Genomic DNA, 24716 nt, shown 5'->3' on the forward strand with positions numbered 1-24716 from the left:
AACGGAAAGAAACACTATAAAGTAGTGGTTCCCACACATTTAGCACCAGGACCCACTTTTTAGAATGAGAATCTGTGAGGACCCACCAGAAATGATGTCATGACCAGAAGTGACATCATCAAGCAAGAAAATTTTTAACAATCTTAGGCTGTAATCCTACCCACACCAAACCAGGAGTAAGTCCCACTGACTATCATTAATAATAATAATAATAACAACAACTTTATTTCTACCCCGCCTTTCTCCCCGAAGGGACTCAAGGCGGCTTACAACATATTAAAAACAATTTAAAAACAAATAAAAACATATTAACACATACTAAAAACAGCAGTCAGAGTAAAAATAGGTAAAAAGAGCATAGAGCAGCAGCAAGTCATAAAAGAATCAGGCCTGTAAAAAAAATATTAAAAGATGTTAAAAAGATATTAAAAGGCCAAGAACTCAGAAGGCCTGTTTAAACAGAAGGATCTTCAGGCCTTGCCGAAAGGTCTCAAGAGAGGGAGCCATTCTTAAGTCAAGGGGAAGGGAGTTCCATAGCGTTGGTGCCACTACTGAGAAGGCCCTATTTCTTGCAGCCGCCCCACGTACCTCCCTAGGCGGCGGCACTTGTAAAAAGGCCTTCTCTGATGACCTGAGAGGGCGAGCCGGATTGTACGGGAGCAGGCGATCTCTAAGATACCCTGGTCCAGAGCAGTATAGGGCTTTAAAGGTCAATACCAGCATCTTGAATTGGGCCCGGAAACGAATGGGCAGCCAGTGCAGCCGCTGGAGAAGCGGACTGACAGGGTCGAACCGCCTACCTCCAGTAACCACACGGGCCGCCGCATTCTGCACTAGTTGCAGTTTCCGAACCGTCTTCATGGGCAGCCCCACATAGAGTGCGTTACAGTAATCTAATCTCGATGTCACTGAGGCATGGATCACCGTGGCCAGGTCTGCACGATCCAAGTACGGCCGCAGCTGGCGCACCAGCCGAAGCTGAGCGAAGGCCCCCCTAGCCACAGCCGCCACCTGGGAATCCAGGAGCAGCTGCGAGTCCAGGTGGACCCCCAAGCTGCGGACCTGCTCCTTCAGAGGGAGTGCAACCCCATTCAGCGCAAGCCGATAGTCCAGCACCTGCATCGAGGATTTCCTAACCAGGAGAGCCTCTGTCTTATCCGGATTTAATTTCAGCTTGTTAGCCCCCATCCAGATCCTCACTGCCTCCAGACAGCGCTCCAGGTCCTCAACCGCCACCATGGAGTCTGGAGGAAAGGAGAGATAGAGCTGGGTGTCATCAGCATATTGATGGCACCCCACTCCAAACCCCCGGATGACCTCTCCCAGCGGTTTCATGTAGATGTTAAATAGCATGGGGGACAGAATTGAGCCCTGTGGCACCCCGCATCTCAAGGGCCAGGGTGTCGAACAGGCATCCCCCAGCACCACCATCTGGGACCGACCCTCCAAGTAGGAGCGGAACCACCGCAAAACAGTGCCTCCAGCTCCCAACTCGGCCAATCGGCCCAGAAGGATACCATGGTCGATGGTATCGAAAGCCGCTGAGAGGTCCAGCAGGACCAACAGGGACGCACTCCCCCTGTCCAGTCCCCGGCGTAGGTCATCCACCAAGGCGACCAAGGCGGTTTCCGTCCCAAAGCCCGGCCTGAAGCCAGATTGAAAAGGATCCAGATAATCCGCTTCATCCAAGACCCTCTGGAGTTGGGATGCCACCACCCGCTCAATTACCTTGCCCAGAAACAGGATGTTGGAGACTGGCCGGTAGTTATCCAACACAGTGGAATCCAGGGAGGGCTTCTTCAGGAGGGGGCGAACCACCGCCCGTTTCAAAGCGAGTGGTAATGTCCCCTCCATCAAGGAAGAGTTGACCACCCTCCCTGTCCACTCAGCCAGCCCACCCCGGGCAGCTCTTATCAACCAAGCTGGGCAAGGGCCGAGCAGGCAGGCAGATGGCCTCACACTCCAAAGGAGTCTGTCCACATCCTCAGGCTGTACAAGCTGAAAAGAATCCCACAACACAGGACAAGCAGTTGCCAAGGGGACATCGTCAGACACTGTCAATGTGGCATCCAAGTTGTGATGAATACGATTGATTTTATCTGCAAAATGTTGCGCAAACACGTCACAGCGGCTGACCGTGTATTCCTCCTGGTCTACTGGGGGGGCCTGATGGAGGAGGCCCCGCACCACACGGAACAGCTCTGCCGGACGGTTGTCAGCAGACGCAATGGTAGCAGAGAAGAACGATCTCTTCGCTGCTACCACCGCCACGGAATAGGCTCTGTAATGGGCTCTACTCTGTGTCCGGTCGGATTCATCCCGAGTTTTCTGCCACCGTCGCTCTAGACGCCTGCCCTGCCGCTTCATCCTTCGCAGCTCCTCAGTGAACCAAGGAGCCGCTCCAAGTCTGCGACATGGCAGAGGTCGCTCCGGAGCAATCTCATCCACTGCCCTGGTCATTTCCCCATTCCAGAGGTCAACCAGGGCCTCAGATGAGACACCAGTCTTGGCAGTGGGGAAATCCCCCAGAGTCCTCAGGAAACCTTCAGGATCCATTAGCCTCCGGGGGCGGACCATAGAAAACGGTCCCCCGCCTCTGCGGAGGTAGGAAGTCGCAACAAGCCTAAACCTTACCAGGAAGTGATCTGTCCATGACAACGGAGTGATCTTGATCTCCTCTATGTCCAGATCACTGCCCCCATGCCCAGCTGTAAACACCAGGTCCAGCACGTGTCCTGCAGTATGTGTTGGGGCCAAGATCTTCTGGGACAGGCCCATGGTTGTCATGGCGGCCATGAAATCCTGAGCTGCACCTGACGCAGGTGCCTCGGCATGCACATTGAAGTCCCCCAGCACTAATAGGCGGGGGGCCTCCAATGCCACCCCCGAGATCACCCCAGTCAGGGAGACTGTTGGGCAGCAGGGCGGGCGGTACACCAACAGAATCCCAATCCTGTCCGGTCCTCTCAACACAACATGCAGGCACTCGAACCCAGCAAACTGCTGGACAGGGCACCTGGTAAGGGAGATGGACTCACGATAGACCATTGCAACTCCCCTCCCCGTCCCTGCAATCTTGGCTGCACTGTTAAAAGAATATACAGAGTAGCTTGTTAAAAGTACAGGTTGTAACATTTCTCTAAGTACAGTCACATACCATTGTAGCATCAAGTCTAATATATTAAATGAATGGAGACCCACCTGAAATTGACTCGTGGGTCCTGACCCACAGTTTGAGAAACACTGAGACTAGATACAATTATGTCAGTCATAATTGTATCTAATCTTTTGAAATCCCCTTGAGTGAATAAATCCTATAGAATTCTACTTCTAGTCAGTAGGGAGTACTGTAGAGCTGGCAATGAAAAAGGACACTTGCAGAAATACAGGGAGCAGCTGTGGACCTTCCTCACTTCTTCCTTTTTCCACCGAAAACTGTCTACAAAGTTTCGATAAATAGGACACAAAGTTTAGCTTTTTCTGCCAATTACATTAAATTCTATCTAGCTGGCAGTTCAAGTAAATTAAATATAATTATGTAATACTTTTCTGGCAATGGGTCTCTCTTCCTCCTAGAAAAAATTTCCCTGGGAGGCTGGATCTGGAGCAGAATGCACAAAAGGCAGGCAGGGGTTGCTTCTCCTTTCTCTGCCAGTTGTTTGCCAATGGGCAGCCCAATCCTAATGTCATCTTCTGCCAGCACAGCAGAGTGTAGCAAACATGCACATTTGTGGCTACTCTAGAACTGGCTGGGTTGACACAGAGGCCTGAGCCAGCTCAGCAGCGCCAGATCCATTCCCCAAACTGGCTGGCACAGATAAGTTCATGTCAGGCAGCGCAAAGGGTAAGAGAGGGCTTTGGAGGCAGAAAGGAGCATTTTTGGGTAGGGAATGCAGAACAAGGGGAGGATTGGGCCTGAGAGCGGGGTGGGTGGGATCGGTAGTGGTGCACGCTGTATTCCAATCCCCTCCTGGCTGGCCTGGTGTTACACCAGGCTTCCCAGTGTGCACCAGCAAAATAGCAGAACAGATCCAAGAAAGCCCATAGGGATGGCTGGGGCTTTACTTGGGGTAAGAGAAAATATATCCCCTTACCCCATGGTGACCTCTAGTTGCCTCCTAATCTGCCTAGGATACAGCGCAGGCCATGCAGCCTGGCTGTGCCAGCGCAGGTTAGGATTGCGCTGTCAGACTCATTCCCCAGCTGCTGGCAGGGACCCCCCCCCATCTGTCTCCCACAGGTGGGAAAACAGGCATGGGGTGATTCTGAGCTGACAGGCAGGTAGCAGAGAAAAGCATCCCTGTCACACATACACATGTATATGCTGTTTCTTCAGTCTCTCGCCAGTAATTTTAATTGAAGATATAAATAAGTCAAGGGGGGGGGGGAAAGCATGAAATGTGTAGGTTGGTCTCAGTTCCTCATAGCAAAATGTGCTGTTTTGAACCGCTGCATGCAAGCATAGAACAATGTAGCTACTGACAGGAAGAAATGAGCAAATATCAACTGCACCGTGTGAGAGAGAAAAACCTCTATCAGGATTTAGGATTGAAAGCCTTAATATTCATTTATGGTAAATTTATCCTGTATAGTCTTGTGCTTTATCCTAATGACACTCTTGGACTTATGCTTTCGGCAGTCGTAAGGAGAGGGAAAAAACCCACTTTAGCGACAAGTCTTCCTTGATAATAAATCCTTCTCACTGCAACTATTTATCTTCTGAGTTATGAAACTGGGGTATGTGCAAATAGTAAACACTTCAAAGGCCTCTCCTGTGCACCTGTCACCAGCTTCCTGGTTCACTGAAGATTTTTAAGCATTAAAAGTATGTGCAAGTTATGCTGAAGTGGGTCTCTTAGACTACAACCTGCAATTAAAATGCATGAGGATGGACAAAGAATCTAGAGGACCAATTCTGAAAGTACATTTTGTTCTTTTCCATTTATCTTTGTTGCACACAATTTCTCTGGTCTTCTGCAGCAGCAAGTGATCTGCCTTTCTGGAAAAGGGGTATCCATATTGTATCCATGGATCCATGTTGTAAAGGAAATGTTTGTCCTTCCATAGAAAAAAAGTCTATTTTGCTCAGCAGAAGAGAACCATTAACACTAAAATTGGGATACTGACTAGTATTAGGAAAGATGTTTACAACGGACTCTCATTTGACAGACTTCAATCAATCCAAACTGAACTAAAGTTAAAAGAACAGTAAACGTAAAAAGCACCTTTGTGCATTCTTCAGCAATAACAGGAGTCTTGAAATGCTAACAAAGATAGATTATAGTCAACTGTCACAGAACACAGCAATTCTTTAGCCCGTTCAGATAATTTGATCATCTGATGACCAGCCTTCTCTGTTAACGGGGAATAGCCACACAGCCTCTTTCTAGTTTTCATATTATAGCTGGTATCTTAGATCCACATATCACATTATCTGTAATAATGTAGTAACACTCATTACATCTTTCCACCCTGTTGAAACCATTACCCATCTGTCAGAAAGGCTTAGAGTGGAAAAGCAGGAACCAGAGTGCAGACAGCAAATGTGAGAACATCATAGCCAAGGACAGAGCTCTATCTAGATCTTGGATCTATCCAATGCTGGTGGGAAAACCAAAGCCTTTGAAATAGTTGACAATGAGAAGATGGGCAAAAATGTTGAGTAACATATATCCACTCCAAAGTGGGGTTTGTTTTTTTACAGGACGTGCCCTCTCCTCATTTTGGAGCGAGGCAAGGTGCAAACAGACATGAAAAAGAAGGGGTGGGGTGACTCTCTGGAAAAAAATAATCATATCGGGATAAATCTGTGAATAAGAAATGTAAAATTCACTATGCCTATCCCTTAATCACAAGACATTCTCCTTACTTACTCTGGGGCATGCAGTAAGTGCAATGGTGGGTAGAATCATCCCCATATTTAAACAGTTGCTTTTTTTCTTGTTTGCCAAGCAAATGTACTTTAATTCACACAACTAAAGTGAGTGTAAGGTGTGGGCCAACTGTATTTACTCATCTGGTAAAAGTCCCTATATGGTAAAAGGTATGCACACTCATAGAACGCATACTTGTCTGGGGGACTTCAGGGCATTTTTCTTAAATCACATGGTGAGATTTGTTTGAACTGCCCCTCTATACACATAAATAAACCTTCTCATAAGTAGGGCTAATCAGTGCGTGTAGAGAGACCTTTAGGACAAAGCTCTCTCACAAACAGTTAAAGAAAAATGCCCCCAGATTCCTATGGACAGGAGAGGTGGGGCCAGGATGAGTGTGTATCATGAATTCACCTGTCCTTTATCACATGGGGGTTGTCAAATAGGTAAGTGCCATTCGAAACAGCAACATTTGAACCAGCCCACTGAAATAATGTGGGTGAATGTGCTTTTAACACTTAAAATGCAAACTGCATGCACATTATGCATAAATATATAAAATATCGTACTTGTTTCATACAGTATTTTGAGAAAATTTATGCCATGCAGCTAAATTCTAGATTTGAGCCAAGCTCCAAAGAAAACTATTAAGCATTTCTTTTTAAGAACCTCATCAACTAAAATACAATAATAATTAGCTAAGTTATAGCCTTGTTTATTAAACTGCAATTAAGGAGCACTGGAACAAATATACGGATTTAATACAAATACACTACTGCTTTCTTGTTTCATTACCATTTGAGAGTGAAACAAATGTTAAACAGGTTCCTGAATACCCTCATTGGGGGGGGGGGGAATGGGAAAGAAGCCAGAATTAATGCACAAATACCGCAACCAGAGTTGCACTCATAAAGTCTCGGGGTACAATCCTTTTGTAATGTATGGAGGAGTGCACAACAAGGAGCACCCACTGACCCTTCTAGGGACCATGGAGTATTGGGGAAGGTAGGCCAGTCTACCCTCCTTTATTATCTCATAACTTCAGGGGTATGAATGAGGCCTCCTTGCCCCCAACGTGTCCAGAGTCCAGATAGGAGACCATCTTGGAAAACCCACCCTCCCTGGTTAACTAGAATCCCCCTTAAAATCAACAGCAGAGGAATGTGGGCAGTTTGGGAGTTGCTCAAATGTTCAAAAGGGGAGTGCATGACCCTGATTTTGTTAACCTGTGGGTGTTAACCTAGTTGGGATTATGGAATCTATTACGTATGATCTAGGGGATTAGTTCATTGAGTTCATTTGACCAATTTGTCTTTCCCACTCTTGGGAATCTGGTGGGTTTCACAGTACAGTGAGATGGCTCAAAATCAAGTCCTTTGTTTACTGGTCAGATAGGAAAGAAAAAGAGAGGCAATAACAATACAGCAAGAATAGTTGCTATCTTAGGGCCCAATCCTATTCAACTTTCCAACACTGATATAACCATAACCAATGTGGTGTGTGCTGCATCCTGCAGTGGAGGGGCATTCATAGAGACCTCATAGGGTCTCAAACATAGGGAATGTTTGTTCCCTTACCACGGGGCTGAATTGCAGCTGCTTCAGAGCTCGAAAGTTGGATAGGAGTGGGCCCTTAAGATAGACTCAGCAGCCCCTTCAGGAGACTGAATTTTATACAAGAGCCCCCTAGGTGACAGGAAGATCAAAATAGGTGATAAACCAGTTTAATAGGGGGAGGCATCAGGGACTTTCATCACAGCACTCCATACACTGAAGTGATACAGTTACGATCTAACCTGCTTAACATATAAAGGAGGAAAGGGCAGTTTAATCAGCCTTTTCAGCCACACTAGACGCTGTTCCAGAATCATTCAGAGCGCAATACCATAGTCTTTTGAGACTGAAGGTTGCCAACGAAGTGTGACAATTATGAGGCAGAATAAGCCCAAGTTGTAACACGATACAGAACATTCGACACTACTCAAATCAGGACATGCTTTGAGAAAGGACTAAATGTAAAGAGAAAAAGTTGACTTGATGGAGAAATGAAAGCAGGAGACGGGAATAAACAGAAGTCAACAGAGTGTGCTTCATAAAGCACAAGAAGGGAAATGGAAGAAATGGAGATTTAATTGTTGTTGACACTATGACTGCAAAACAGGTGAATTAGCGAGAAGGCATCTGGTGTAGCAGTATAAAATCATTTTACGAGAGATCTTACCAGACTGGATAAACAAAAGAAAAGAATGACAGAAAGAAAGGTCAAAAAGAAAAGGTTATAATAGTAAAAATGAGAGAAAAATCACAGTATGATGAGGGCAGAAAGAAAAGGAAGAGTGAGTTTTAGAAATTAAAAAAATAGAGACTGACAGCCCAGTCCTAACCAACTTTCCAGAACTGATTCAGCCACGATGCAGCCCCAAGGTCAGGGGATGAGAGAGAACGCATGCAGAGGAATGACAAAAGTAACCAGAAGAACAAGGAGAGAAGATTTGGGTAGAAAGACAAGATGTGCTCCCTGTTACAGTAGGCTTTAGATCAAAGAGGGAAATAGCAGACACACCTTTGGAGAAAAAAAACAGTTCATGGGTAGAAAAACACATTTCTGTCTTAATTTGAATAAAAGGATACCTAGAATATACAGAATGAACACATGGATCTAAGAATGGAACCCTGCAGAACCCTGAAGTAACTGGACAATGTGAAGATTAACAGACTTCATGAAACGTAGGAAAGAAGCTACAATTGTGCAAAGGCAATTTATAGGGGGGTTAAAGAGGACTTTTATGAATATGACACAGAAGCTCTGGCAATAAAGGCTTTGTTGGGAGACAGAAATGGGCCAGTTGTCTCAATGGGAGACCACAAGATATATCAAGACCACAAGATATATATGGGGTAGTTGTTTTTTTTGGTACAATCATACCAAAATTCATTTTGGTACTCATACCATCACACAACTTTTTTCATTTGGAAATCTTTGTTTAAACCCTGACCCACTCCCTGAATAATGCAATTGTTACAAACTCCTTGTTCACTTGGCTCTAAGTCAGTGTTTCTCAAACTGTGGGTTGCAACCCACTAGGTGGGTCGCGCAAGCTAATTACAGGTAGGTCCCCATTCATTTCAATATTTTATTTTTAATATATTAGACTTGACGCTGCCACGGTATGTGACTGCATTTGGGGAAATGTTACACATCTGTACTTTTAACAAGCTATTATGTCTATGCTTTTAACAATGATAGTCAATGGGACTAATTCCTGGGTCAGTGTGGGAAAGATTGCAGCCTAGGATTGTTAAAAATTTTCAGGTCTGCTGATGTCACTTCCAGTCATAACATCACTTCACTTTGGGTCCTGACAGATTCTCATTCTAAAAAGTGGGTCCCGGTGCTAAAAGTTTGACAACTATGGCTCTAAGTTCATTTGCTGTTTTATCTCCAATTTGAAAAGTCTTTGCTGGAAGAGAACTTCTGTTGGCCTTGGAAGCCAGCATAGCACACACTGGACATAATTTCAACAAGTGCATTTGACCACCCCATAACTTGGAGGAAAAAATCTGCTCCAATTCCACGTGTTTCCTCTGGCATCTCCAAGATGCTTTCTCTGCTTCATATCAAAGTTTGGCCTAAAAGACAACATGCCTCCCCTGAAGTTCAAATCCAGGTTCACAAATCACAAATCCAGGTTGATCCAGGTTCAAATCCCCCCTCAGCCATAAAGCTTCCTGGGTGACCTTGGGCCAGTGACTTTCTCTCAGCCTCACCTACCTCACAGGGTTGTTGTGAGGACAAGAAAGAGGGGAGGAGCAGCTGTGTAAACTGCCCTGAGCTCTTTAGAGGAAGGGCGGTATAAAAATGTGATAAAATAAATAAATAAATAAATAAATAAATAAATAAATAAATAAATAAAAGTTAAACGTATGTACAATCAGGATGCAATCCTATATACACTTTCCTGGGAGTAAGCCTCACTGAATACAATGGGACTTATTTCTGAGTGGACATGAATAGGATTGCACTGTCAGATGATGCATGTGGCGTTGCTTTCCCCTATGCTCCACTCTTGCATATCTCATCTCTAATTTTTTTTTTTTACTTCAGGACCTAACTCTATAAAATTCTAATCCTTACAGGCAATTTAAAAAGTAATAAATATTGACAGTAACTGTCAGAGCAATTACTGCACACTTTATGCTTTGGCCATTGTCCTAGCTCTCCTTGCCATATTTTGTCCATTACCAAGCCAACACTAGAATGAAAAGCTGAGTCATGCTTTGGCCTCAAGTACTACTCAGAGCAACAGCAGGAGTTCAAGAAACAGCTCAGAGTGACTTTGGCTATTTTGTTTACCATATTTGACTATGCAAACATGAAAGAAATATACTGTTATCTTTAGAGTAGAAGAGTACTCCTTTATGCATGTCTAGGTATGAAGAAAGAGGATCCTTTTTGGCCCAATGCAAGATTATGTTTCGAGTCTTAAGGGAAATCCAGCTACCACTGAAGTCAACAGAAAGGCTTCCCATTTATTCACTGGACAATTTTGACATTCAATATTCCTTCATACGCTGAACTAACTAAAATAACACATACAGTAAAGTATATCCATCCTTTTCCTTCCAACCTATGCTTATTTTTACCAGTTTCTTCTCTCTTTCTGTGAGGTTCAGTTTATTTGTTTTGGCTGTTGCCCATATGAAAATATATCTGCAGATGAGAAATCATAAAATAAAACCAAGCAAGCAGTAAAAAAGGAAACGTATATAAGGAACCTGACCCAAGATAATGGGATAACTACAAGGACAGCAGTCCAAAGCCAATCTATTCTCTGCAGCAAATATCCTGATCGTAATTTGCAATATGAAATTCAAAAGTATGTTTGGCAAAGGCAAAAGAATGGAAAAGTAACAATTTTGTTTGTATATTAGTGTTCAAAAGGTTGCCAGAGATGCTGTAGAAATCTATTCTGAATGCAGTCATAAACAACACTTTTGTAAAAAACAGTCCCTTTGAATGTTTAGGAAAAATAATTACAATAAACAAACACACCACAGCAAAGTACACTGGCTTTGTTCAGTTGCAACACTAAAGTATGACCTGGAGCTAAAAGAATGTGTCCCCTCCTCCGTATGCATGTTGAAACTTCTACTTTCAGTAGTGAACTAACCACAGTTTCCCATTTATTCCTGGCCATATTATCTGTTGCATTGAGTTTGCTAATACATATATATTAGTTTACGGAATTTTTTTGTCAATCACCTTGGCCAAGGGAAAGACGGGATAATAGAAAAAAAAATTAAAATAAATAATGTATGTCTGAATTTGGCAGCACTGGTATTTGGTTCTAACTATGGTCAATTAACAAATCAGGGTATCAAATTGTGATTTGATCTGGATCTACTTTTAACAGTCCACAATTTAAACACATCATGGTTCATCAAGTTCATCAGACGTAAGAAAAAATTGTAGGAAATTCAAACAGGTAATGAAATCTTTTAGTCAATAAGGGCAGTCACACAACCCTGAAGCTCATCTCTTTTCATGGTACTTAATCAAAATTTAACAATATATCTAAATTGGGCCATTACCTTCTCCCCACAAATATTATTAACAGTATTTATATACCGCTTTTTGACGGAAAGTTCACAACACAGATAGAAAGGCAGTTTTTTCCCCAAGTATTTTTACCTGTAATTTTTATAGTACAAAGGTATTTCCCAACTCTGAGAACAGATGGCTTCTGTTCTTTTAGTTTTGAAAATTAAAACTACAGGAAAGATAATTGATATTTTTACCTGGAGATCTGATGTCCAGCATATAGCAACAATGCAGTTAGAAAATATAGGTAAAGTTGAACCAGGTGCTGTCTGGGTAAGGTCAGGAGCACAACACTTACGATGTAGCCTAGAGAAGAAATGGAGATAATTCACAATTAAGTATATGAACCTTTTAAAGAAGAGTTTTCATTTATGTTTAGAAGTCCACCACTTTTTGCAGTACTACAAAAAGGTACATTCCCCTATGCTAAGAATATCACATAAATCAAAAGAGATTAAGAAAAAAAGCTATTCATCAATCAGGAAGTAGTCCGCTGATAAGCCATCTAACACCAAAGGTGATGTTCACCCATGATGATGATTGGTCCAGAAAGACCAATAGGGATTCACTCCTCATCTAGTCCTCAGCACAGGTCATCAATCAAGGTAACCAAGTCTGTCTCCATTCCATAGCCTGGCCTGAAACTGGACTGAAAGGGGTCCAGATAATCTACTTCTTCCAGAATTCTCTGGAACCAAGATGTCACCACCTGCTTGATCACCTTGCCCAAAATCAGAAGGTTGTGCACAGGTCGGAAGTTATCCAGGACCATTGCTTCCAGGGAGGGTTTCTTCAGAAGACAGTGAACCACCACTGCATAAAGTTTTCAGCAGTACCTTCTCCTGAGAGATGAATTTACTATCCTTCCAACTCATTCAGCCACCCTCCCCCCCCAGGCAAAACGTCACACTCCCTCCAAATCCAATTTCCATCTCCACCCCTTAGAGCTGCTTTGAAGGTGTAAAAAACACATCAGGTCACTTAATCACAGAATCATCACACAGGCCAGATTCTAAAGTTAAGCAAAATATCTGGATGGAAGATACCATTTTTTCTTTCTCACAAATTACCCTTAAATAGTTCCCTATTACCACCCCGGTCTTCCTTCTCAGATAACAGTAAACTCATTGAGAAGCCAGCTGATGATGTGCTCGTAAGAATACTTTGCAGCTATATCATAACGAGGGAATCAATACTTGATTCAGGCTCAGAACACTTGATTATTCTGAGTAACAGCAGCAGAAGTGGTCTATTCACTCATCCAATCAAATAAAATTCCACAGATGATAATAAAGGAGCAAGTCAAACTAACTTCATTTTTGCTCAAAAGAGATCAGGAATCTTAAGGAAATGAAATGAACTGTACAATATTTAGAAGTATTTAGTCCTCAAGATGAAGCTTATTTAAATTTTAAAAAGACCACCATTGAAGTACCTTAATTTAACCAAGCATCGCTGAAAGTTTCCTACATCTGCTGGAGCCTTTTTTGTAAGAAACCATGAGATTTGATACCCTAATGATTTCCTTAGAACAGTTAAAATTACTGAACAGTCATATCTTTAATAAACAGATTGTTCTGTTAACTTACCTATTTAGGTACCCACAACTGTTTATATTGATGCTGATGTTACCATTTCATACAAACACACACCAACCTTAAGAATAATTTGTTGATCTCCAGTTCTTTCTAATAAATGGAGCAGACAAATATCATCAGGCAGCCGAGCCGGCCCAACCATGAAGCGAGTTGACCACTTCAGGCAGTAAGTTGAAGGAGGTGGCAAGCTGGCAGGTATGCCCTGTATGCTGTACCTACTACAGTAATCTGTTGTCAGTGTGGATTCCATCTCCATGCCCATTTCATGTGCTAGCATGAGGACAATGGAAAGAACTTCTGTTGCACTTCCAGATCTCGTGCTCCCACTGCCACTGTAGTGTAGAGCCCAGCATTTCCTTCGCAGCCACTAGAGGAAATGATGATGACAGAAACAGCAGCCTTGGGCTTGAAGGAGGAATATAAATGAAGCAAGTAGGGATAGCTTTACCACTCACCTTGGAGTCCAGTGCAGCAGTCTCCACCACCAACACATCCTCTAGTAGCCACTGGAGAGAAAACTCTACACTAGAGGAATCAATGGCAATGGTAGTGCTGGACTCCAAAGACAGAGGTAAGCTCTGCTCGGGTTCTTTATACACTCTTCCAAGCATGTGAGGATCAGGCCACTAGGTGGCAAGGCAAGTGGACCTCTCTAGCACACACCATTGCTGGTATGCATCGTTATGGGAGCAGTCTGGGCAACATACCACTTCTCTCATCAGGCAGTTTAGAACTAGAAGAAAGATGTATACATATAATGATCTTTCCATGCTGATTTCTACGTTCACCCTACTAATAGCAATGCATGCAGCTCTAAGTGTTCCTTATCTTCAAAATGTAACACATCACAGATCAAACTTGAGAAGAGTGACTATAACCTTGATATACGAACCAGAAGATGTACATATCCTTGCTAAGAATTGTTACAGTATAATACACAGATACTTGCTATCTTTCTTTCTACCACTCTAGCAAACACATCCACTTGCTGGATAAAATTAATTTTATTCTGACCTTCCTCCAAGAAACTAAGGGCAGGGTTCTTCTTCATCCAGTTTATCCTTACAGCATCTCTGAAAGGTAGACTAAACTTAGAGAGAGAGTGTGTGTGACTAGCCTGTGATCACGGGCAGCCCACTCCTGAGCTGCCTGGAGCGGCGGGACCCAGCAGCTCCACAGAGGGCACCCGCCGGATCCAGTGCCTCCCGCGCTACTGCAGGAGGCTCCTTGGGAGAAGGGGATGTTTGTCCCCTCCCCCCGAGTAAGGGAAGCAGTCCCGCAGTGGGACTACTCACTTTAGCGGCGACTGTTTGGTTGCTGCTAAAGTGAAGGCGCTCGTGTAGGGTGAGCAGCCCTGCCTGAGCACCCTGGATACTGCAGAGCTCGGCTCCGCAGACCTGCCTTGCTCCCGCCCCCCCAACACACCTCCCCCATGCTGCCGGCCATGCCTCCCTCCTCCCCGGAATGCCTCCCCCACGCCCCCGACCACGCCAGGCTCAGCCAGTTCTGGTGGGAACCTGGCGGTAAGCCCTGCAAACGTGCCTTATGGCACATTTGCGGCTGTGGTCTGTGCCACAGAGGCGTGGCGTAGACCACAGGATCGGGCTGTCAGTGAACTTCAGTGCCGAGTCGGAATTTGAAGACAAGTCACTACATAGTCTGATCATTACACTACACCATGCTGGCTACACTAGGGCAAGTTCACAACTATAAATGCTAATCATGCAGGAAAAAACATATGACCTGTGTGAGTGCAGCAGCCACTCAGGACAATACATTCATATCCCTTTCACACATGCTGGTGGGCATGGAGGTGGGAACATTATTGTACCACCCCCAATCTCAACCATCAGTATTCAGCTGAAGGTCTAAACCAGACTTTTTCATCTCACGGCACACTGACAAGGCACTAAAATTGTCAAGGTACACCATCTGTATTTTTGACAATTAACAAGGCATACCACACTGCTGGTGGGGGGCTCACATTCCCCAACGACACTACTAATAAACTGACTCTCCCCCAACACAAAAGGCATAGCTCCAAACCATTTGTGGTACACTAATGTGCCACAAGATATTGGTTGAAAATCGTTGGCCTAAACAAATCCTGCACACCTACAACTATGTGTGCCTCAGCTCTGTCTTGCAAACAAGGCCTCTGCAACACAGCGTTTACAGGCATGCAAGTTGTACAGATGTAGACTTTATTCACACCTTTGGATGAACACATGGAGGTTGGGAGAGGAGACAGCAGGTACCTTCCTGACTCTTCTGCTCCATGTGTTCATGGTACATGACTATCACACAAAAAGAGCTTCCATGGCGACAGATCACATGTTCAGCTCAAAGCAAGAAAAGTTCTCCCTGTTGCTTCATAAAAAGGAGACCCTAAAGACCACTGAACTGATGGGCAAGGCAGAGTCAAGGTCACTGCAGGAGCTTTCAGTGACAAAACCGGTGCTTATGAACTTAAACCAATATCACAGAATTCACTCTGCTCTTGAAGAAACCCCAGATATTTAGCCCTATGCTACGGGTTTCCAATTTTTCTTGAAAAGCCCCCTCCACTCAATTTGCATGCAATAACTCTAAGACTCCAGAATAATTAACACAATCAAATGTGATATTTCTTGTAAAACAGTAATGAAAAACTGCAGCTCTCATTTCTCATAAAACCCGTCTTTGTAAATGAATTTAAAAAAATGTTTGGTGTGTCCTGACATAAGAGAAGCAGAGACCCAGGGAAGGTGACAACGTGAGAGAGAGGATGCTTTTTAAAAACAAGATGGAAAAGGGTTGTTATTCCTTAAAAGGATGGTCTATGGGTGAGTGATTAAAAGATGAGGGGTGTTCTACCTAGCTTTGCGTAGCAAGGTCAAACACATGGCAAGAACAATGAGGAATGTACCTCTGACCACTAATCCAACCACCTAAAGTTGCTTCAGATATTACAAGAAGCGTTCAAAAGAAAGAAAACCACCCCACAAACCATTTGTGGTCCTGCCTGTGCCTCAAAAGTTCTTATTACCTTGTGGGGAAATATCTGGACACTACATATCAGAAAATCTCACTCTCTAGGCAGGAAAAATGCTCTAGGTAAAGACAATCCACAGTAGCCTTGGTCTGCTGCTTCATGAGAAATCACTCAGCACAGTGAGCGACTTTCAGGAATTGCATTCACTATCTGTTCTCTCTGACCTCTAGTCTGTGCACCTAAGCAAGGGATATTTTGGGTGGCAGATTCAGGGATAGAAAGCTACCTGCAGTCCTCTAACAGCTCAAGCGGAAAACTGTTAACTGTCAAGTTGCACAGCACTTTATTTTAGATCACACTATTCAAGCTGTGCAGTTCAAAAGCCACTTTAGTTCTTGTTTCGTTTCTAGTACGTCCAGCTGAAGCAAGTCAACTTATTATGGGGGTAGCTCGGGGTACTTTCAGTGGTACTGCACGTAGAAAGTTCGGGTTAAATCCCTGATGCCTCCAGATAGAGATTGCAGAGACCTTGCATGGACAGCCACTATCAATCAGTGGAGACAAAACAAATTAGCTAGATTAGGCCAAGGTTTAGGACAGTGGGTCACAACCCTATTGTCTGTGGGTTGTGAAACTGACATACTTATAGTTGACAAGGAAAATGTAATGAGCCCTGTGGAAAGTGAAATTGAGCTGCATGCGCACGTTTACTCACAAGTAGGAGACCAAACCTCACTCCACTTCGAAGAACAGGCCACAAGGAACACAACACCACAAGAATGGTACCTGATGAACACAGGCCCCAAAAACACTTGAGAAGGAAGCTTCCCCCCCCCCCCCCAGTTGACAAGGAAACTATTATCTAGCCCTATGGAAGGCAAAACTAAGCCACATGTGCACATTTACTCAAGGGCAGGCACAGACTCCTACTGAAGTCAGGCAAAGGGGAATGCAAGCCCATCACTATGGTCCCAATCCGATGAACACAGAGCTCAACAATTGCTCTAGAAGGCAGCCCTCCCCTATAGTACAAAGGGTTAAAACACTTGGACTAGATCTATCTTGGTTCCCATCTTTAAAAAAGGGGATAAAAAACTTCCCCCCAGCTACAGGCCAATCAGCCTTTTAGACCTGGAAAATGTATGCTTCCCATCTACTTAAGAAACTTTCTGCCTGGATCTCGGACCATAACATCATAGGCCCAGAGCAAGCGGGTTTTAGGCCAAATAAGTCTGCAATTGATCAGTGTGTGGTATTATCACATCTAATCTTCAAACAAAGGACTCAAACTAAAGCCCGACTATATGTGGCCTTTTTAGATTTAAAGTTGGCCTTTGATTCCATAGATAGAGATAGACTCTGGGATAAACTTGAGAAGATGGGAGTGGACAAAAGGCTATTAATATTAATTCGTGCGCTTCATTTAAACACCTCATGCCAAGTGAAATTATCTCCGAGGGTCGGCCTCTCGGCCCCAATTCCAATCAACAAGGGGGTCAAGCAGGGGTGCGTTCTTGCTCCCACCCTGTTCAATCTCTTCATTAATGATCTGGCTCCCTATCTAGCAAACTTTGATACGCATTCCCCCAAATTAGGTTCAGTGGATATCCCTCTCCTTTTGTATGCTAATGACATGGCCCTGATATCTCAAACTAAAATAGGATTAAGGAGACTGGTTAATGCCTGCATAGAATATTTTACCAACAATGCCCTTCAGCTAAACTATGAAAAGTCCAAGATTGTGGTGTTTGGGCACTCTTGGAAATCACAGTCTTGGCTTTTCAATGGTAAATCAATACAACAAGTAAAGGAATTTCAGTATCTCGGTCTCCGGTTTCACTACCGGCATTTCTGGTCTTCCCATCGTCTTACAGTACTTAATTCATCCAAACTAGCTGTTCAGGCTATTACTCGCTTTTTCTTCTCTTGGGGTAATTCATTCATTCCAGCTGCTCTCCAGGCTTTTAATGCCAAAGTTACACCTCAAATTTTGTATGGCATTCCTGTTTGGATGCCAGCATTAAATGATTCAATTGAAAAAATACATTCTAATTTTCTATACAAGATCTTAGGTGTACCGCATTGCGTTCCCTTCGCGGCACTTTGCCTGGAGACAGGCCAATACAGGCTGGAGTTTCTAGCTTGGTCCGGTTTCTTAAAATACTGGGCCAAAGTGTGCTTCAGGGCTGACCAAAACCCATTGTTCAAGAGATTTTGGCTGCAGCACAAAAAAAATGTTCACCCCTAAATTTCCATCTTAACATTACCTTTGGTCTACAACCAAAATACCTGCCCTTCTTAGAGTGCCCCTTTGAAAGGAGGGCTTTTACATTAGCGGGATGCAACGTGTTGCCTTCTAATGACCTACTTGGTAGGTTTAGAAATGCCCCGAAGGAAGAACGATTTTGCAATTGTGGCCTCAGAGAGGTAGACTCTCTTCCACACATTGTTCTGCATTGTGCTTTTAATCACCTGGCAGGACAAAGTTCCAAACAACACAGTCCTGGAACGTGCTGGAATCCCTAGCATGTATGCTCTACTGAAACAGAGACACCTGCGTTGGCTCGGTCATGTCGTGAGAATGGATGATGGCCGGATCCCAAAGGATCTCCTCTATGGAGAACTCATGCAAGGAAAGCGCCCTACAGGTAGACCACAGCTGCGATACAAGGACATCTGCAAGAGGGATCTGAAGGCCTTAGGAGTGGATCTCAAAAAGTGGGAAACCCTGGCCTCTGAGCGGCCTGCTTGGAGGCAGGCTGTGCAACATGGCCTTTCCCAGTCTGAAGAGACACTTGGCCAACAGTCTGAGGCTAAGAGGCAAAGAAGGAAGGCCCATAGCCAGGGAGACAGGCCAGGGACAGACTGCACTTGCTCCCAGTGTGGAAGGGATTGTCACTCCCGAATTGGCCTTTTCAGCCACACTAGACGCTGTTCCAGAACCACCTTTCAGAGCGTGATACCACAGTCTTTCGAGACTAAAGGTTGCCAACTTTTAATCAGGTGCTCAGAGACCAGTATCTCCCCTCATTGTCAGGAAACAAAAAAGATCTCTCTGAGATCACCTCTTTACAACTTTTGCTGGCAGGTGAATTTGAATCTGTGACCCTTCCAGTTGCCAAATTTCTATATCTGAGCAACTTGAAGCGGGCTAAGTTGCTGGTTCTAAGCAACTTGGAGTAACTGTGTTAGCAAACTTGTGTGTTTTAATTCTTATTTCCTATCTCTCTTTTAATATATACCTTCATACATGACTGTTTGGAGATATTAGTTGTAAAACTATATGCCTAATAAAGGTTTGTTGTATGCTGTATGTTGGTTAAAACAGAGGACTGAGCAGCTGGTAGGGTGAAACTGTTTCATGCTTTGTTGTTGCTTTGCCTCATAAAAATAGAGCGTTCCTGATAGTCTGTCATTTTAAAAACTGGGTCCCCATGCTAAAAGGTTTGGGTTAAAAACCACTGGGTTAGGGTTAGGAAATTTAGTTTTTGGGTTTGTTCCAAATTATGGTCATTACCTTCCAATTGTGAACATAGAAAGTTGTCTTATACCAAGTCATACTATGGATCCATCTTTTTGGCTGGGCATTGACTCTCCACTTGTCTTTCTGACCTACCACCAGGTCCCCCCTATTTCGGGATGCTAGATATTGGACCTTTTGCATGTGCTTTACTACTGAGCTACAGGTCCATCCCTTTAGCATAGCTTATCACTAGGTCACATGCAGTGCAATCCTAACCTGCCCTGGAGCAGGCAGGCTGGCAGGCCTGCGCTGCATTCACGGCAAGACTGGGGCTAAATCGCTTCCCCTTACCTCAGGTAAAGCCACAGCAGACCCAATGGGACTACTCGGATCTGCGCCACCTCAAAAGGTGGCACAAATCCGAGCAGCCTGGGACTGGGGTTAGGATCCAGCATAACTGCCAGATCCTGGCCCCGCCTCCCACTCCCCACCCACCAGCCCCCAGGAATGCCCCCCGCCGGCCCTTCCCCCACCCTGAAATGCCTCCTTCCTGCCACCTCCATGCCCTCCCCAGGCCCCTGTGTCAGCCGAGCTTGGCCAATGCAACTCACCCTTTCCCTGGGGCCCACGTTGGCACGGGAGACCAGTCTAACCCCACTTATGTTGGTGTGAAAGTGTTTTACAGCACTTTTGCAATGATGAGCCGGCGCAAAGGACTCACGTCGGCCCAGGGCCTCCTCTGGATTGCATCCTTAGATGTATAAAATATCAGATAACATTCTCTTATTACCACAGAAAATTCTTGAACAAGGGAATTTTAAAAACAGAGAGGTGAAAGTACATCACAAGTTTGCCATTGTGTTAATAAATGGTGTGAATTTACTTTAGCTTACATCCTGCTTCAAACAGCAGTGTGTGCATTTCAGCAACCAGTAAGGATGGAAGAAGGAAAAGAAATTGACTGAACAGCAAAGTCTGAGTGCAGGAGGAATGTTTCATCCCTCATGTGTTCTCTCATTGCAATAAATAACTAATTTTATCTGCAGAGAACTCAAGATGGTGATTGATCATCACACCACAGAAAAAGTTCTTCCCGCAATCAGAAAGAGACACAAGACCAAGTCATAAGATTATGTGTATACCTAAAAATAGCTATACTTTAAAATAGAACATTTGAAAATTAGATCTGTCACTCAACCTAATGTCTGCCTGGGCATGAAAAAACACTATGAAGAGGTCTGCTCGAAGTGTTTAATCAAACCTACAGTTCTTTGACCCCTTAACATCTCACACAGAAGCAAAGATAGGATATCAATGGTCTGGCATACGCCTATCTTACACTAGGTATCAGAAATATAGTGAATGCTGAACAGTGTCAAGAGTGTGGTATTCCCAAGTGTACCCCTTAACTTTCTGGCACAGAAGCGAGTGCTTGCTGGACGTGCCTTAAGACCAAACAGCCAAGCCAAAGTCTAGATATCCTTTGGAGAGAAGGTAGCAAACAGGAGACATCAGTGTAATGTAGGAGAGAAATCATGGGTGGGAAAAGAAAAAGGTGGATGAATGGTGAGGAACACTAGACAGAGGATGTTAGTTATAAGCCAGGCTTCCTCAATTAGAGCATATCTGCAGCAATGAAAGGCCTATATTAGGGATGGCCAAACCATGCCTCATTCATGAGCCACATGTTGCTCTTTGACAAGTAATGTGCGGCTAGCAGAAATATGTTGGCTGAGCTCCTTTTGCATCACAATTAATATAAAAAAGTAAATAAAAATTTTTCCAAGCTTTATCATTACTAAGACAAATATTAATAGCAGCTGTTTTTACCTCTTATTTTGCAATTTCTGAAACCGATATAAATTTTAAAAACTACACACATGAATAATTATTACATATACGTATTTCATAATATTTATATAAACTTTTTGAAACAAAGTGCGCATGTAACAATAAAAACATGCGTGTAATATTTGTTCATGTCTTGTGGCTCACAAACCTCTGAAGTTTATCATACATGGCTCTTATGTTAAGCAAGTTTCGTCAACAGTGAATTTCAAGGATTCTATAATCATAATTATAGACAAATATATTTTCAACAATTTATCTTTTTGCAGCACAGCTGGTATGATGCTATACAACATAAAGGTTTGAGGAAGAGAGGGGGAGAAAGAGCTGAGATTATAGTAAACTGACTGCCTATTATTTGACAATATTTGATCATGGTCAGATATGAATCAAAACTAAGTCAGTCAACAGTAAAACAGATTCTACAACTACCAACAACTACTACACTAATCAGTGACAGGCCTGGAGGGGAGCAGAGTGGCAAAACCCCCAGGTGCCGTGCCTGCTGCGCCCCTGCCATGCTACTCTGCCTGCCTGTCAGAGGTGGTTTTGTCAGGAAACTGGAAGAACCCTTTAAGATTGCGCCAGAAGCCTCAGAAGGCTTTTTGTGTGCTGCGGAACGTTGTATGAGGCTCTGTTACGGGTGGGTAAGTATCCCCTTGGGGGGCAGTGTGATGCAGGGGGCGGCATGTCACAGACCTACGCCCTGGGGTATCATAGGGGCAGATCCGTTACTGACACTAATAAAACTCCACCAGATCCCACAGTCATCACCACATTGAGGGTGAGTTAATGGGTCTTGTCCCTTTAGCTTTACATAAATTATCATGTAAGAACATAAGAAGAGCCCTGCTGGATCACGCCAAAGTCCCATCTAGTCCAGCTTCCTGTATCTCACAGTGGCCCACCAAATGCCCCAGGGAGCACACAAGAATACAGATGAAACTGTATAGATAATGGTATAGAAGCACACTTAAGACTGGGATCCCAGCCTACACACTAGCGTACTCAAACAGTCATTCTGATAACATAAATGTGGCTTCTAATGATTTTTCAAAAACCACTGCAATATTTCTAACATAAGCTTTGTTTTATTACTGCAGGTTCCATTTTGATCTACTGTCCCTTCCTCTCATTATTGCCTGAGCTGTAATGTCCTTCAAGCTGGAATAGTCTTTTGCTATTTGTCTGAGCAGTGTAGCAATATGCGTAGCCTGTGATTCCTGAGCATTTCTGACGACTCCAACATCTGACATGCTATTTGGCCATAATCAGACAGACATCATCCACAGAAGCACCACATTTCTCTAAAAATGGGTGGAGTTCTTTCGCTTTAGAAGCAAGTGTATTTCCACAACTCCTCTGCAAGCCATCTGTCAAACTGCAACAGCCAAGGGCTAGATAACTTGTTGTAATCTGCAAGGAAAATCAGCATGCTACGGGCAACAGACATGTAAGCAGATAATTATTGCACACCTATAATCTTGAGATTAAAACAGAATGATGAGGCCAAACCAAGAAACACTTTAACGATTGCAGTGGTGAGTACAAGTCTAACTGGCAGCAGCAGTGCATTCTGTCCTCTCTGAGCCAGGTTATACAAGGCATTGTAGCCAAGCATAACTGAAGAGCGGCATGCCAACAATCTTCTGGAAGGCAAAGACTGCTTCCCCCGGCGCAGAAGTGCCAATCTATAATGAATTTAGTTCTCATAAATACTGCTAAGACAGCAATGTTCTGGTAGAAGGTGAACAAACTCCAGATTAATAGATCTCTGTAGTTGGGTCAGGTCAGTTCAGAAATCTCAAGGCTGTACAACAGAACAAAGGCAGCCTCCAGAGCCTTGAGGGAAGATAGGTACCCTATGGATATACGGTAGATACTCGCCTATAGTACCTAAAATTTTTGCCAAGTTATCAAGCTCAAATTATCACTTCACCTTATCTCCAGGTCAAGCAAAGCCTTTCAACTCTGATAAGTTTCTTTCTCAAGCAGCACACAGGCCCCAAGTTTCTCAAGCAGCAGGTAGCTCCTTAGAAGCAATTTGTTAACCTTTTATTCTCCTTCCTTCTGCTGCAGCCTAGTTCTGCTTTGCAAATGCTTGCAAAGCAGGTCTGTTTTTTGAAACACCAGGATGGGAATCCTCCTTTCCATTAGAAGCAGGCTACAATTCAATGCACCCTTACTTAAGAATAACACCCATGGAAAGCAGTGGGTCTACTTCTGAGTAAAAAGGGTTGCAAATATATGCAGCTGTATCTCTCTGCTGTGAACTGATTTGCACACTCCCAGTTACGCGTTATGGGTTGTATGTTGTACGTAGAGCTTCTGGCTTAACACACCAGACACCAATTGTACCCTTCATATTAGCAAAATGTTTGTAATTAATAATACAAGCCCTCATCTCCTCTATATGAAAGCCCAGACTTCATGTATTTATCACAGTGTTTTCTCTTTTTATTTGTTTGAAGAACAGAAGACTCTGCCTTTGCACTCTTTTGCACCAGAAGTGTCCTGAGAAATTCTGGGTGACTGATCACTTTCCATATTATGTTTCAGCTTTTTTACTGTGCTGATTTTCAATCACTGGTTCATACATGAATTGATGACCAAAAACTAGCTACTGGTGGGGCTTTCACAGCCAACTAGCTACCTCCCTTCCTGCCTTGCTGGTCCTTGCAAGGCATTCTGGAGCATGGTCTGCCTTTTTCTACCATTATTCCATTCTTTTTCAAGTACCCCTAAAGGTCCTGTTGAGTGTCCCTGCGAATACATGAATACCAGGTTGGAAACCACTGTTTTAATAGTATGTTGTTTACAGTGCACTTACTCTGATAGTGCTTACAAAAAGGTGATGAAGACCAGAATTTAAAAAGAATAAAAATGTATCTTATGATTTTACTATGTTTTTAATAAATTAGAGACTACAGTTCTTAGGTAACAATTAGTGGTGGGTTATTTTTCAGGATCTGGCCTCGAGTAAAATCAGATAAAACTATAGTCAGATACCCCCTAAGTTTAGCCCCTGACTTATCCAAGGTTCATAGAAAATTCCATGATTGTTGGCTCAAAACCTGCCCTCGGCTTATCTGTGGGATCGACTTATAGACGAGTGTCTGCGGTAGTTTTCAGCTCCATTTGAAAAAGGTGATATATAATTGAAAGAAACTGAAATTGAAAGAAACTTACTTCTTCCTTTTATCTAGCCTCAGTTTAGAATTTGCATAACAATCTATGTCATTTGTTCTAATCTGCTTATCTAACTCATAGGTCTTTATTTAATTCCTTTCCAATTTTGAGTGTATAATTTTGCCTATTTTTTAAATACAGCACTCCTTCTTGCTGCCTATATACTC

The 24716-nt window shown here is 43.6% G+C and overlaps 1 protein-coding gene across 2 annotated transcripts in view; it reads right to left on the bottom strand.

Annotated features, from left to right (window-relative positions):
• RNF145 (ring finger protein 145) overlaps positions 1-24716 on the bottom strand; it is a 100079-nt gene that overhangs the window by 42887 nt on the left and 32476 nt on the right. For both annotated transcript variants that reach the window (XM_066617596.1, XM_066617597.1), the window contains exon 3: positions 11675-11783. In XM_066617596.1, coding sequence (XP_066473693.1) covers positions 11675-11783 — 109 coding nt within the window. The remainder of the gene's footprint in view (positions 1-11674; positions 11784-24716) is intronic.

This window comes from Tiliqua scincoides, chromosome 2 (assembly GCF_035046505.1).
Source record: "Tiliqua scincoides isolate rTilSci1 chromosome 2, rTilSci1.hap2, whole genome shotgun sequence".
Taxonomy (NCBI): domain Eukaryota; kingdom Metazoa; phylum Chordata; class Lepidosauria; order Squamata; family Scincidae; genus Tiliqua; species Tiliqua scincoides.